The 16,759-nt window shown below is 41.3% G+C and overlaps 1 protein-coding gene across 1 annotated transcript in view; it reads left to right on the top strand.

The window, feature by feature from the left end:
• Positions 1-13,677, top strand: part of CCDC80 (coiled-coil domain containing 80) — a 20,407-nt gene extending 6,730 nt beyond the window's left edge. Inside the window, exons 3-7 of the mRNA XM_035894045.1 lie at positions 5,467-5,603; positions 6,237-6,385; positions 9,638-9,741; positions 10,506-10,586; positions 13,331-13,677. Of these exons, the coding sequence (XP_035749938.1) occupies positions 5,467-5,603; positions 6,237-6,385; positions 9,638-9,741; positions 10,506-10,586; positions 13,331-13,677 (818 nt within the window). The remainder of the gene's footprint in view (positions 1-5,466; positions 5,604-6,236; positions 6,386-9,637; positions 9,742-10,505; positions 10,587-13,330) is intronic.
• Positions 13,678-16,759: the final 3,082 nt, after the last annotated feature.

The following is a 16,759-nucleotide window of genomic DNA, read 5'->3' as shown; positions in this document are numbered from 1 at the left end:
TGGCATGGCTGCTTAAAGAAACTGGCTGTTGTCATGAAGGAGAGGAGACTGAGGGCAGGAAATGCTGAAGGGAACTGTTTGAGATTATATTAAAAACTTGGCCAAAGTTAATCCTATTTTGAAGTTCAACATCATTATCTCCCTGCTCTGCCATATAACATTTTCTCATGCCTTTGCACTCCTCACAGGGTCATGGAAAAAGCTTCATTTTTCAGGGGCACACACTGGCTAAACCCAGGATGGAGAGAAGTGTGCTAGTTTGATCCCTTGCTCTAAGTTCGTTTCCTTCCCAGGATCAGCTTTCCTAAGCTTAAGAGCTGATTTTGATATGTTTACAAAGTGAGTGTTCTCCACAGTAAGGGGAGGTCCAGGAGCATTTTCCCCTCTGTACTGGTAGACAAATTTAGAAGATTTCAATCATAACCTCTAGGTATGGACAACCTTACAACTTTGCATCAGCATATCTGATATTAAAAGGTTTACCATTTGAAGTCCTTTTGCCTCTCTTTACCCGTAAAGCAAGATACCCATCAGTGTGACTGCTTATTGCTGGCTATTGTAAAGAGGTTCATCTCAGTAAAGCTGAGGTTTTGGAGGCACTATAAATCAGACTATGAAGGACTTGAAAAGTAGCTCATTCAGCCATATTCAGCACCATCTTCTTTACATACAGAGTTCCCATATAGACAGGTGACACTAGGCCTCCATCTCTCAGGGAGCTTTGAAACAACTGGTGTCAGTGTTCATGTCCTGGGGAAGCACCCACCAAAGCCAGAGAACCTTTCCTTTCATAACAGTAGGGTTTGGACAAAGACTTCGGCTCCCAGTCCAGGAAAGCACTTAAGCTTAGGTGTCTCTTGACTCATGTAAACAATCTCATTGCAGTCTGTGTCTAGAAGTTAACACCACTGTAAATGCTTTGCTGGATGAAGGCAAAGAAACAGTATAAAAGCTGCTGGTTTCGCTTATAAGTCTACCGCGTCTTTCCTCTGGAAATTCATCTGGTTTTACCAGACCTTGGGAAGAGACGTGTGATGGAACAGAAAGCTCAGGACCACAGCAGCTCCAGGGTATTTCAGGTCTAGCATACAACAGGACAGAAGATCACAGATTTATGTCTGGCTTCCAGCTGTGCCTCTACCACTCTCAGAGGAAGAGGACCCAGTGAGTGACCAGGAGCCTTGTGTCCCTGAATGACAGCAAGTCACAAATCCTGCCAGGCTGTCCATTTGTGCACCTTCTTGACCAATCCGGAATAGTACAGAATTTTCCACATCAGGCCAAAGTTACTCAAGGTCACTTTTTGTGTACCTAAACCCATCTGCCTGTCAGTGGACTGTTTAGGATTATATTTAGCTCCGGTCTGGCTAATAAACAAACATTCACTCTGACATAGACCATATTCTTTCAGCCTGTTCCAAACTTAACTTACACCCAAACTTTCCCCAAACCACACAAGTGTATGTAACAGCTGAATTCTCACAGAAGGAATTAACTTGTTGAAGAAAAGTGGGAGACTTAGAAGGGTGTAGGTTATTAAGTGAGTGTTCTCCACAGTAAGGGGAGGTCCAGGAGCATTTTCCCCTCTGTACTGGTAGACAAATTTAGAAGATTTCAATCATAACCTCTAGGTATGGACAACCTTACAACTTTGCATCAGCATATCTGATATTAAAAGGTTTACCATTTGAAGTCCTTTTGCCTCTCTTTACCCGTAAAGCAAGATACCCATCAGTGTGACTGCTTATTGCTGGCTATTGTAAAGAGGTTCATCTCAGTAAAGCTGAGGTTTTGGAGGCACTATAAATCAGACTATGAAGGACTTGAAAAGTAGCTCATTCAGCCATATTCAGCACCATCTTCTTTACATACAGAGTTCCCATATAGACAGGTGACACTAGGCCTCCATCTCTCAGGGAGCTTTGAAACAACTGGTGTCAGTGTTCATGTCCTGGGGAAGCACCCACCAAAGCCAGAGAACCTTTCCTTTCATAACAGTAGGGTTTGGACAAAGACTTCGGCTCCCAGTCCAGGAAAGCACTTAAGCTTAGGTGTCTCTTGACTCATGTAAACAATCTCATTGCAGTCTGTGTCTAGAAGTTAACACCACTGTAAATGCTTTGCTGGATGAAGGCAAAGAAACAGTATAAAAGCTGCTGGTTTCGCTTATAAGTCTACCGCGTCTTTCCTCTGGAAATTCATCTGGTTTTACCAGACCTTGGGAAGAGACGTGTGATGGAACAGAAAGCTCAGGACCACAGCAGCTCCAGGGCATTTCAGGTCTAGCATACAACAGGACAGAAGATCACAGATTTATGTCTGGCTTCCAGCTGTGCCTCTACCACTCTCAGAGGAAGAGGACCCAGTGAGTGACCAGGAGCCTTGTGTCCCTGAATGACAGCAAGTCACAAATCCTGCCAGGCTGTCCATTTGTGCACCTTCTTGACCAATCCGGAATAGTACAGAATTTTCCACATCAGGCCAAAGTTACTCAAGGTCACTTTTTGTGTACCTAAACCCATCTGCCTGTCAGTGGACTGTTTAGGATTATATTTAGCTCCGGTCTGGCTAATAAACAAACATTCACTCTGACATAGACCATGTTCTTTCAGCCTGTTCCAAACTTAACTTACACCCAAACTTTCCCCAAACCACACAAGTGTATGTAACAGCTGAATTCTCACAGAAGGAATTAACTTGTTGAAGAAAAGTGGGAGACTTAGAAGGGTGTAGGTTATTCTACCTCCCCTTCTCCTCTACCCTTCCTGCTGGCACGGCCTCTTCATGGCTCACTCTCTGTCAGCACCAGAGGCAGAAAAAGCTCCTAAGATACATTTTGTTCACAGTATTTATGCTGTAGTGAGAAGCCTTAGTACCCAGCATGATGAGGTCTAATTGTAGTGCTGCCTCTTTGGACTGAGATATGAATGACAACAACAGAGAAGTCCACAGAAAAGACTTTTCTCTTGAAATTTCAAATGCATTTAGAGGTAGTGAATGAAAGAGAGCCCATTAACACTCTTTGACCAAGATCAGCTCATACTGAAACCAAAGAGTGTTTCCCGGTTTCCCACCAGAATGACACAAAAGCTGAGTGTCACTGCATGGGTCTTCTCTTCACCCTGAGTCAGCCGTGTGGTCCCTTTTTCCCCAACTCATGGGAACAGGGTTTTAGTCAACTAAACACCAGCCCCAGGCTACCTACCTTACAATCAAAGCCAATACCTAATCTAGCAGGCCACTGTACTTGCTACAACAAACTGCTAAACTTCTTTGCAACCTCATTTGAATTATTGGTAAAGAGTAACTCAATTTTTCTAGACAGAGCAAAGAGAGTCTCAACTCCCGTTGTTCTTCATGCTGATCCCAGATGTCCTTTATGAGGTGGAGGTCAGAGACAAGTAGTGAATTGGAAAGAGGTGATTAGATTAACTTCTTTTTTTTTCTCCCTAGAAATCACTTCCGAATTTGAAAGGCAGGCCAGGCTTTGGGGCATTATGTTTTTTCCCCGAAATATTTTTCTCCTGTCATTTAATTTTCTTCTTTACGTTGTAAGTTTTGAAAGAAAATCTCCTAACAATGAAACTCTAAAGCGTTATGTTCATATTGGTAGCTACAGTCTTTAAAGCAGAAGAGTGCCATGGGTCTAAGGTACTGCACCATACAGCTGTTTTCCATTTCATTTCACACTAACATCTTTTGCATTATTCTACCTCCATATAGGCCAATGAGATAGTCTTTACTTTTTTAGAGAATTATTTGCAGGCATAAGTATGAATTTTTGGTCTATGTTTTAATGGTCATGCTTGCCATTAGTAATATGTAAATCTCACTTATGAAGCATTGATGCCTGACTTACAAAGTGAATAACCAATTAGCATATCCAGCAACTCATCCAACGGGGAATTTATGACATTGCCTATAAGTCTTTACAAAACTTTCAACTGAGGTACATATAACCATGTAAAACCATATAAATTACGTCTATAGCTTGATTAGTATAACCATATTTTAACGTTTGCTGGTTTGGGGTTTTTTTTCTGTGGGTCCAAGGTGTGAAACCTAAAGGTCAGGTTCAGATTCAGATATTTTCCCAAAGTTTTAATTCCAAAGATTCATTCAGTCTATTACACAGATTGGACCTACTGCAAAATTTGAATCAGATCAGTATGCTCCTTAAAGGCTATGGATGTTTAGAAAATAATTTAAAATGCCTTATTGCATAATGAATCAAATCTTTTCTGTTGCTGTGTGCTCAACTCCCCCAGTGGAGCAGGGGACTGGAAAGTTGTACCTCTGGATTCTAGATCTTGATCGGCTGTCATGTCCCTGTTTGACTTCAGGCAGGTCACTTAAGCCATGGCTGAGATTTCTAAGTGAAGATATGAAGATTTATGTTCATAGTGGTGCCACAGGGCATAAGCAAGTAACGTTTGCAGAGAGCTCATAGGTGCCTAGGTGACATTTCACTTCATGTGTGATTTAGCTTGTCTTTAGCTTTCCAGGCCCACAGTTGCATAGAGAGGCCTGTTCCAGCACTGTCACAGTTGTGCAGCACTGTCCTGGATGCTACAGCTGAGGCTGAGCTGATGACACAGAGGCTTTCAGGACTTGGCCCTAATACAGCCTGGTCCCAGGGGAAGTAAGGAACCTCAGTACCTCCACAGGCTTGTCTTCTACATGCTTCAAATCTCTGTCTTCAGAGGTCTTTTCCTCCTCAAGTTTTTCTGAATGTTTTCTTAGGGTAGAGCAGCGAGTAGGTACAAATCATTCTCAAAATTAATTTTTTTTCCTGTCAGGGTACTAGAATGGGAAATGAACATCAGCAAGCAGATGGAGGAGTGCCACAGCAGGGTATACAGAGAGAGCTGAAGAGCTAGGACTGCAGTATTCAGAACACATTAGTTTATGGTTTCTTGTAGTCACTAAACCTCCCACATAATTTTTTAAGACTGGAAAGGTTAACTCTAGTGTCCTGGCCAACCTCAAGCTGTTCTAGCTATATTTTACTGACCCGAATTCTCTATGCTGTTTCATTTGGATATGGTGCTTTCCAGCCCCTGTCCTGAACTGTTGAACAGTTTCTATTTTCTATTCCAGAAGTGGCTGCAATTCAGGAGCTGGTGAAATGATTAGTACATGCATATACATGTATAAGCATATTGAAAAAAATCTGAAGATCTTTCCAGGAAAGAGCAGGCAACTAAGATTGTTCAAAAGCAAGTAGAAATGTTGAATATTGAAGTGCATGTGCCCTAGGATAGACTGATTTTCAAAAAATACTGGGACTGAACACTGGACAGTTAAAAGCCATAGTGCCATACTGATTTTTTTTAGTATCCTGCTTATGCAGCAGGAAGAGGGCTTCTGGGAAATGAACTTCCCCCTTTCTTTCAAGGTGAAATTAAAGGCAGAGAGCTGTGTGATTCCATGACTACTTTTATTTCTCCTTTGTCTCACATTAAGATAATGAAAAGCCCATGAAAGTGATAGAGGATGAAGACCTTGTGGACCAGCAGCTAATCAGTGAGTTGAGGAAAGAATATGGGATGACCTACAATGACTTCTTCATGGTGCTGACGGACACTGACATGAAGGTCAAGGTGAGGGTTTCGACTCTTTGAAAGAAAAGGCATTGGGAAAATATGAAAAAATTGAAAAATTTTAGCAAGTTACGCTACAGGCTTGCATGTGAGGCACATAAAAGACTGATGCAGGACTTGGTTGTTCCTGAAGGACAAGCAAAAAGACAGTAAGATAAATTTTCAGGAATTAGGTAGCTATATTAATTTTCTGCAGTTAGGGGATTTCAGGAATTGTGGGTTTCTGCTGGGATGGTGAGCTGACACCATAGGAATGGGACCCCCCACCGGCAGAGGTTTTAATGTAGTACCTGGCACCCTAAAACACAGTTTGGCTGCTCAACGGGATGACAGCACATTGCATAGGGATAATGCTCTAGTTGAACAGCCTTATGTACAATATAATGACAATTTGTTGCCTGCAATGGCCTGGTTTTATCACGTAGGGCAAATACTGAAAATATGCCACTTCCAAAGAGCAGTCTGACTGCAAACACAGTAATATTTTCCATGGTTTCTAATCTGGTTTAGGCCTTGTTACACATGTGCAAATAGGAATACTTGAGTTTCTATATATCCTACAGTGCTGTGACACATGCAGAAAGATTGCTAACATGTGCATCCTTTTATCCATCTGTTCTTTTTTCTTAACAGCAATACTATGAAGTACCAATAGCAATGAAGTCCGTGTTTGATTTGATCGACACCTTCCAGTCACGAATTAAAGACATGGAAAGACAGAAAAAAGAGGGCATTGTCTGCAAAGAAGATAAGAAGCAATCCCTTGAGAGCTTCTTATCCAGGTATTACCTTCTGTTCTTAGCTACTGCTAGTTCTAATAATTATTGTCTTATTAGAAAAATACCCATCCGGCTATTTCTGTGTTTTTTTAATATAGATTTCTCAGTATTTACAGTGTTAAGCAATAGTAGCCATCGCAGGATGCAGTCTTTTACAGAGCACTGGAAGTCAGGATGCATGTTGTGTTTCCTGAGTGACTGCACATTCTTTGGACACCAACTTTCTGTACCTCAGTACCCTCACCATGACATGGAGATAGTAACACTGATTTGCATTAGAAGAGCAAATAAGGATTAATTCACAGATGTTAGGTCAGTGTTTTGAATGTATGAAGCACAATGTTTATGTTTTTCTACCATCAACCATCACAATCTCATTAATCGCATTCTAATCCCTTCCATGTAGCTCAAATCAGTAAAAAATTCTCTGCAACTTCCTTCCCATTCTCCTTGAGATAACAGTTGGTCTTTGACAGTATTAGTCATGCACATTATTAAAGGTCTTGCAGATGTCTTTTGCAAAATATTTGAGAGACCTTCTGCAGAAAGCCCATTTTGTTTACAGAATCTCTATATGCCGTTACTGTTCTACCTGCAAGACCTAAATTCCAGGCAATAAATGTGTCTGGACTGTGGGAATTCAGATACACAGAAGAGCTGTGCAGCTATAGCCCTCTCTGTTACAGGATAATCTACATGAAATTAGGGCTACACCATCACTCTAGGCTTTACCTGATACTACTGCATCCCCCTCACCTATTATCAGAATCCATGGAAATACACTGTTAGTGCCAGATAGCTATAGAAATAACTGAGGCAGAGTGATGGATTATGACTTGAGGGGCAAAGGACCAACAGGTAAATTAGTAGGTTGTTGGTTCATAAACATTTTAAAATTCGATGGCTACTTCAACAGAAAGAGAACCTTTAACAAGATGCACCCCACCCACCTCACCACCTCCTGTTTAGGTCTCAGTGATTCATCCTCAAGACCACCAAGAAGAACCACAGTTTGGAAACAGCTGACCAACACAAGAAAGAGCTTGTATGGTGGAAAGTGACAGGCCCCAAATCCTTCTTTGCTTGCAAACAGCCCTAGTAATAAACACACATTAGAAAAACAGGCAGGAAGAATGCAGAATGTTGCATCTATAAACAGAACTGCTGCTGTACATAATGCATTTGTTGTCTGTGAAACAAGCATCAGGCTTTAAATAACGTGCGGACTTCACTAGCCACGTTAACTGATCAGATTCCCAGCAAGATTCATTCCAGCTTTGTCCAGGATTATCTTCCCAACTGAAAAAGAGTCCTGGCGTCATCACCCTGGTGTTGCTCACTGGGGAGGTCAGTTGTAATAATGCAAATATTGTTCTTAACAAGTCTGGCTGGCGTGAAAAGAGACCATGAGAGCCAGAGCTGGTTTGGGTATTGCTTAAAAGCCACATGTATCAGGAGATCCTTGAGTTTGTGGGGTTGGGGGAGTCCCTCTGTAACACCAAGACACTGGCTGTGCTGCTCTCCAGGCTCAGAACCAAGAATGGGATGCAAAACGGGTAGAAGAGGAAGAAAGGATGCGCGCAGGGAAAGATCTGGCAGATTTGTCAGGGCAGGACTATTGGTCTGTGGCTTCTGATGTCAGAAATAAGGCACAAATTGTACTTTAGTGATAGTGAACTAACAGCTGTGAAGGACCACTGAATTAATTTCTTGGTAGGATGTAGCCCCAGACGAGCACACCAGGTATAGGGATTGCCTGGGGTAGGGGGATAAACAGCTTGAGTGGCTTTCAACCCTTTTCAGCTCTGTGCATCTCCAAAGGAGATGATACTCAAAAAACCAGAAAGGAGTTGGTGTATCTTAAAGCAGCTCACAGATAAGATTCCATCCTTATTTATGCCCTAAACAAAATATAATCCGATGTTTACATTCTTGGTCATTATTTATAGGTAGCCAGGTGCGTTTCCTGTATAAAATATCACGAAGATTATTTTCCCCCATTTTCAGAATAACAGCACGAAATTTTCCCCCTTTCCTTCGTGTCACGTATGTGATGTGAATGCTCCATATTCCTATTCACATACCTGTATACACACACCCATGTCTCTTTCTTGTTCCTCCTGGGCAAGATTAAAATTGGGGAGCTTTGCTTTTCAAGGATTTACTTTTTTAATTCTAAAAATATACACAGCATCAGTTGGTCTACAAGACAGACATCATCATCCCCTGTTCTTTCAGCAACTTCTGTGACTTTGAGCAAGTCTCACCGTATTTTCTGCTTCTCTCAAGTGGGACAGAATTGACCCATTGCATTAGCCTTTATTTTGAGATCTTCACATGGTACTGCAGAAATGCAGGCTATTATTATACCAGGGTAACATCTGCATCCATTTAAAAGATAATTTCCTCTATAAAAATATCCCTGCAGCTTTGCAAATTCCTTTAAATCTAATTTATTTAGATTCAATGGAAAAGTACCTTTATGCAAAAAAGGGGTTGTTTGGAGAGTACTAAAACCCCCTATAGTTAGAATGTTTAAAGCTTTCAAGTATCCTTATGGCATTGCCTTTCTTGGAGAGGGCAACAGAAGGTGCTCCTTGGGCTAAATGGGGCATACCACATTAAAGAAAAATCAAAGATTTATCTTACTGCCCCATGCATGCCTTAAATAGCCACAGGCTCACACAGCCACACACATAGAAACAAGCTCAGATTTAAAGCCATGTTAAAGGTATTTTGAGCAAGTGTGGTATAGAAGAAAAAGAGGTCAGTGAGTATTTACACAGAAGTATGAGTTATGTCTGAAATGAAGATACACCCTAATTCTCAGACAGCCTTTGGACTGCAAAATAACTGTGCCATTCCAGCAGTGGTGAATGACGTAAAAGCTAAATGTCTAGTGAGGAATTCTACAGGAATCTTTCTTTCCCTTGGAAATACACTTCTCAGCATTGTTATAACTACTGAAGGGGGGCTTTGAGCAAAGATTGTAAGCTTTTCATAAACCACCACACAGTGTTTGCTTGGTGAAGCAGCGAAACTGCAGATGTTTCTTTGAGTGTTTTGGAACTGTAAAATTCAGAACAGGTTTTAACCTCTCCCAGTGATGGATAGAACCAGACAGATCTCCCATCCAGCTGTTACTTGGAAGTTGTGAGAGGTATGACATATCTCAGCCTACAACAAACGAAAATGGTGAGAGGACTCGAGTCACATGTCATGAGCGTGCCCTGTCACACCGTGTTCTCTTTCCAGGTTCCGATGGAGAAGGCGGCTTGTGGTGATCTCTGCTCCCAGCGATGAGGACTGGGCTTATTCCCAGCAGCTTGCTGCTCTCAGCGGACAAGCCTGCAATTTTGGTGAGTCAAAAGAAATTATACTCTTGCTCCCCAAAACCACATCCTTCCTGGTGATGTGATGGATTCCTTTGCTGAAGTCTGAACCTAGACAGCCTGAGGAGTCTGACAACTGAAAAGTTTGCTGTAGCTACTCCAAATACAAATGGAAAATACTGTGCTAAGCAGGTAGCACAGCACACCCTGACAGCTAAGACAGCTAAACAAAGCGTTCCCTGGAATCATTTGTGTAAGGCAGAAAAGGTTAGCACTCCAAAACTTCTCTTTGAACTTGTACTTCAGGGGAACAACAGTATTTTCTTTTTCTTACTGCACAAATTAATGACGTAAGTACAATGCTTTGGGAAGGGCAGATCCTCTTATACCTAGCTCAGAACTGGGCCAGATGTCAGGGAGGTGCACGGACATCAGGTTTTTTGCTTTTCCTTCCTCCTTTGGGGAATGGTCTCTGTAATTTATTGGTGTGCTTGATGGTTGTATCTCTATACTACAGAACCACACCAAATGCTGTTGTCCTTGGGGCACTAGCAACAGCTTTTATGCAACTGATACCACATTATTCAACATGCTAGTTTATCCCCATGTTTGGACAGGTGATGTGACTGGCAGAGACTCCAGAGAAATCAGCAACTCTTCTTCCTAGAAAAGGACTGCTGAGTCCGGCACCTAATTTAGCATGCACAGACCTGGCTAATTAAACTGAAAACTGCCCAAGAATGAGCAGAACGAACTGGTCTGACCCAAAACCTCCTTCATTTCCTCCACAGGCCTGCGCCATATAACTATCCTCAAATTGCTAGGACTTGGAGAAGATATAGGTGGTGTCTTAGAGTTGTATCCAATTAATGGTAAGTGACTGTTTCCAGTTTCTTCAGTACTACCCATGAAAGGCATTACATAGCGCTGAGTATTTCTTTACTGGGATGGGTATGACTGTGTTTTTCTCCTTTGTTTTGTTTCTTTCAAGAAACAAGACGACACAAAAGCAAACCATAAGTTTTCTTGGTGTTCCTGTGCTAAACATATAGCGTCTTCAGGATAGAAAAGACCAAATATCATCTGGAAGTCATCTCACATCTTCATCTCCCACCTAACATACAGTCCAAATACACTTCTCTGCCTGCCTTGCTGTCAAAGGCAAAGGGATGTCTGTGCCTTTTACGTGCTCAAGAGTTTGCAGGGCTAATAGAACACAGACCCAGCAGTTTCTCTTGTATGGTTCCCTGATTCATCTTCATAGAATGGTTTGGGCTGGAAAGGACCTTTTAGAGATCATCTAATCCAACCTCCCTGCCATGGACAGGGACATCTTTCACTAGACCAAGTTGCTCAAAGCCCCACCCAATCCTTAAAGACTTCCAGTGATGGGGCATCCACAACTTCTCTGTGCAACCTGTTCCAGTGCCTCACCACCCTCATCCTAAAAAAACCTTTTCCTTCTATCCATTCTAAATCTACCCTCTTCCAGTTTAAAACCATTACACTTTGTCCTGTCTCTATGGGCCCTGATAAAAAGTCTTTCTCCATCTTTCTTATAAGCCCCTTTAAGTACCTCACTTGCATCCCAGCAGGCTAGTTCAGGTAGCTATTCTTAGGAGATCTCACTGTCAGGGTACATTTCAAATGCTACAGGTTCCTCTACTACCTAATCCCAATGCCTGCTTCCATCAGTGGATGGACAAAGACAGGAAGGAGCTTATTTATCCCGTTGCCATTCCTACAGCTCTGTATATGAAAGCATCTTAGTCCTTCTACCTCATACAGACATAAGTCCATGCCTAAGAAAGACTAACAGAGGAAGCAAACGTCATACTTCTTCCATCAACACTCTTGCAGCCTCCACTTACTTTTCATTGAAGGACTTCATTACCTTGGTTATAGTTCCTATTTGTTAAGATCAACAGATCTCTTTTCAATTTACTTGTCTAGTCTCCCTTTGAATTCACATTAACTTCTAGCATGTGTCCTCCTGTGAGAACCTATACAGATCTGCAAGGTACCTTTTATTTGGCCTGAACACGGCCCCTGTAGCTTTGTTTGATACCCCTTATCTGTTGTATGGGGACAAAAGGTAAACATTTAATCCCTATCCATCCTTGCAGTGACATTCACAATCCTGTAGACCTCCCCCAACCCATTTATTTTACAGTCTGCAGTCTTTACTTACTTGGTCATTTCACATACAGAGTTCATTCCAAACCTATTATCAACTTTGTTGCCTTTCTGACTTTTTTTTCCCCCAGTTCTACCATATTTTTTGAGGTGAAAGAACCAGAATTCCACACAGTGTTCAAGATGCACACAAACAATAGGTTTCCATAGTGGCATAACAATACTCTGGTTTGGTTTTTATTATTTTCCTCATGGTTTATAACACTTGTTTTGACTTTTGACCACTAGTGAGCACTGACCTAGCCTCTCATGAAACTCTCACAGCCCTAAGATCTCATTGCCAGGTGGTAATGATGAGACTTCATCATTTCTTACATGGAATTAGCAAAATTTTCACCATGTGTGTCATTTTACTTCAATTTGAATATAATTTCTTCTCCATTATTTTATTGACCAGTCACACAGCCTTACAATGCTTCACAATCATCCCCCGCCCTTACAACTCTGAGTATCTCCACATCCTCAGTACAATTCCTCACCTCCATGCTCGTACTTTATGTATGTCATTTACAAATACATTGAACAGCACCAGTCCCAGCACAAACAACTGTGGGACTTCACTGCTACCATCCCTCCACTCTAAGAACTGATCATTCGCTCCCACCTTTTTTCTGCCTTCCAACCAAGCTGTCAAAAGTTCCTTTTGAAACCTTCTGGAAATCCACATAGCCTGTATCAGGCAGATCACCCTTAGCCACCTGCTTGCTGACCTCCTTCAGAGAATGTCAACAAGTTTTTAAGGCAGGATGCCACTTTGTAAGTTGCCAAGCCAACTATGTATATGTCTATGTGTGTGTGGATATATATATAGGTGTCCACTGATCCCAGTTGTCTTATACTTTCTACTCATTTGCCCAGCACAGACTTCACACTTACAAGCCTGGAGTTCACCAGATTTGTGCTAGAACATGTATTTTAAAGTGGACTTGACATCTACCACATCCCATCTCGCATATCATGAGAATTCAAGAGTGATCCTCTGTACTGTTAATGACTGAGCAAATTCATCCTGCAATTCTTCACACTATCATGCTTCAATTCCAGTAATTTCTTTCATTGTGACTGTTTTTCACATATGCCTTCTGCATTATGTGAACTGGTGACCCAAGCTGCGTAGAAGCCAAAGAAGCACGTATGTGTTAGGTGACAAAAAGGCGTGCCACATTCTAGTAGCTTCAGCCTAGAGAATAATGACAAGTTTACTAAACCTAACAAAACTGTTAAAAATACATCTTTAGTTCACAGTGGAGCAGTTTCCTTTTAGAACCAAGAAATCCTGAACTTGTAAATTACAAGAATCTTACATCGCCAACTATTGGGCTGTATCCTATCTCATGTTGCTAACTCACTTACTTACCTACAAACCATCATCACTGCCTAAACAAAATATCAATGCTGTTTTTATGTGGTCACTTTCTAGGAAGCTCTACTGTAGACCGAGAAGATATCCCAGCTAATTTGGTGAAAGACATTCGAAATTATTTCCAAATTAGCCCAGAATATTTCTCCATGCTTCTAGTTGGGAAAGATGGAAACGTCAAATCCTGGTATCCTTCTCCAATGTGGTCTATGGCGATTGTGTATGATCTGATTGATTCCATGCAGCTTCGGCGACAGGAAATGACAATTCAGCAATCGCTTGGCATGCAGTGCCCAGATGATGAGTATGGTGGGTATGGTTACCATAGCTATCACCAGGGATACCAGGAAGGTTACCAAGATGACTACCGTCACCACGGAAGTTACCACCATGGATATCCATACTGAAAAGAGCAACTTAGCTTCTGACTGCCCCGTGTCTGTCTTCCAATAGCTATCCAACCAGTAGGTGGCCAGTTGCAGAAAGTCTTCCCAGGCCATCTAGATATCCATGCCTCGTTCTTCCACTGTTCAATCAAGGGACTTTGGTCATTTGCCTTCTCAAACACGCAGAAGCCTTTACAGTGAAGCAATTCAAACCAGTAGTATTGAAGCTTTAAATAAAGACTCCTTTATATTTTTAAACCTTTATAAACAAAGGCATCAGCAGGTGCTGTTTGTATTAAAACCAAACAAAAACCCCCCAACAGCCTCAGTCCATGGACACTACTGTAGGGCAGGACACAAACTGTCCAACAAATATTACAATGCTCTTTTTAGTATTTTTTTCTAAGAAGAAAAAAATAAGTGTATTTATTGGAAAGTGAGATTGCATTGTGCTTATGAAGACAAGCAAAGAATCACACTTCAGGACTTTCCCAGAAAAGGAAAACTTAAGAAAGAAGCGTGGGGCAGGCTCTTTAATAACAACAGCAATAATAGTAATAAAATCCTTTTGGAGTACTTTGTCTAAAAAGACAGCATCCCTCTACAGTGCATTAACTTTGTAATTAGCTGACTTTATCAATGAAAATAAGGATTTATGGTTATGGCAGGATTTGTTTCAATACAATACAGTGTGAAGTTCATAACTACAAAGCTTGCTGCATGGCCATTTATTCTTTTATTTGGGGTCCCTGTTCTCTTAGGTCCTGCCCACCTGACAGTTAGATCCAAGTTAATGAGAGCTAAGTGGAAACACCAACCATAGTTAGCATTGTCTGAAATACAGAAAACTGAAAAGCATTCTTTTAATCAGAAGAAAAAGGAAAACATTCTCATTCAGATATATTTTAAAGGAGTTGTAACTAGCTCTCTATAATTATGTTTTTAATTAAAATATTGCTCTAAATTTCAAATTTCCTTCTACCTCTTCTTCTCATACTCTCCCCCATGAAAAGAAAAATCTAGACTACATGTTTATAAAATTATTTGGGAATAATTTAATCTGCTACTAAACCAGCTCTATTTCTGCCACGCTTTCTGAAATGGTTTTCTTCTCCCTTCTCATTGGTGTCTTTGGGCATTGGATCTGTTGCACCACCCTACTCCTACTGAAATTAGTGGGAGGAACTGCATGCATAGCCATGCCTTCAACACCATTTAGGTTAGATTTATAAACATTAATAGCAGAACACAGCAACAAGCAGAACATAGCAGAAAGATTCAGGAGTATCCCAAAGTGAAGGTATCAAAGCCTTCATAGTGGCACAGCGGTCACTTCTAATGTTGAAGGCATGCCTGACCAGTCACATTTCTTTTTATTATCCGCGACATGGGTGCACATGCTATATGCAACAGGGCACTCAGTAGGTTTTCCCATCATGGCAGTAGCGCAGGAATAGGGAGAAACCAAAGCTCTAAGCTGGCCAAAGCATGCCCCACAGTTTTAGCATTTTCCTGATTATTTTTTTTTTTTTTGGCCCAGACAAAACCAGAACTGGGTAAAGCAGTAAGTTCACTCAAAACTAAATGCTTTGTTTAGAAACAGTCACAAAAGGTCAGACCTTGCTTGCCCTTCTGATGTCAGAAAGGCAAACATGCGGAGAGGTCACAGGGCCTGGCCAGCTTTTCCTTAGCTTTACAGACCTGGTTACCCTCCAGGGCAGGCTGTCCTCTGTACTACAAGGTCTAGTCAGCATAGAGAACAGCTCCCAACTTACCTCTCTCAGGTGACTGCAGCCAAGTGGGGGAAGGTAGGTATTTGACGGAACCATTTTGAGAGGACTGCTCCCTGAAGAGAGCTTCCAAGCTCTCATTAACTACAGCACTTCCACAGCTGATAGCAGTGGACAGAAAAATTTAAAAAAGCCAAAACAGACAGGAGCTATAAAAAAGAACCATGGAACTGAAAGGTATCTAGAAGAAAATGGGAGGTCCCATAGCTCAGCTTTAGAAAACAAGTGCTTATCGCATCAGTGTATTAAGGTCAACAGCCTAACTTTGCCTAAAGCAAAAGCAGAGGAAAGTATACCAGATGTCTAACAGCCACCTCCTGTAGACAAAAAGGGAAACACCTTTGTGTGTTTTCTTTCAGGTGTTCAACTTTTCTGTAATCTTGTTTTTCCTGTAAAGTCTTTAAATGAAAGCCCTTTTAACCCATATTACAAATCACAGAAATCAAATGACCTGTGCTGACAGTTAACTTACAAAAGAGAGTGCAATACTTGATCCAAATTGCTTCCCCCCCCCTCCAGAATTCAAAGTTAAGTTGTGCAAGTATCAAACTCAGCCTAGGCATTCCGTGGGAGTTGCATTAAAAAGACAGCTCCAAACAAGTTGTCCGCTTATAAGGGAGGTCAGGATGGGCTCTTAACCAAAACTGCACACTCAAATATTCAAAGAATTTGAGGAAGACTCAGTATTATTCTACATTCTGGTGCCAATTCGTGCCATCATTACGAACTGGCTCAAAATTACCAGAAACTTTTAGTAATGATTTAAAATCCTGATTTTGCAACCTACCTCTCCCTATGAAGACCTGAAAGCAAAGCCTGAAGGAACACCAAGCCAAAAAATCCGTTCAACAACATATAGTTATCTTGAAGGCTATAAGCATTCAGGAGCTATAATACTCCAAATTAAGACTTCACTTTGCAAAACACAAATAAAATCCAAAGCACTGGTTCTGCCCCTGTAGCATCACTCTGAGGACAGATTTATTGAGATTAAGGTCCTATCTCTACAGTCCTTGGTGAGAAGATTCCATACAATAAACCAAAATTTTTTTCTCATACATATTTATGGAATTTGATTCAGTGCCCAGATGGCTGTTTACATCCACAGGCTGTCTTTCAAGCGTGTTGCTACATTCACAAAGTAGCTGAAATTAACTAGAATGGATATTGCTTTAACTGCCTTGTTACAAACAAGAGAAACATGAACTTATCTCTCTTCCTGGGAGGTTTTGTGACTATTTCCTCAAACCTGGAGGGAGGAACATAAGATTCTCAACAGCAATTAAAGTCAAATGTTTGGGAATGTGGGCTCT

Source organism: Egretta garzetta, unplaced genomic scaffold, assembly GCF_000687185.1.
Source record: "Egretta garzetta isolate BGI_Z169 unplaced genomic scaffold, ASM68718v1 scaffold465, whole genome shotgun sequence".
NCBI lineage: Eukaryota > Metazoa > Chordata > Aves > Pelecaniformes > Ardeidae > Egretta > Egretta garzetta.
This window is presented reverse-complemented; position numbering and strand designations above follow the sequence as displayed.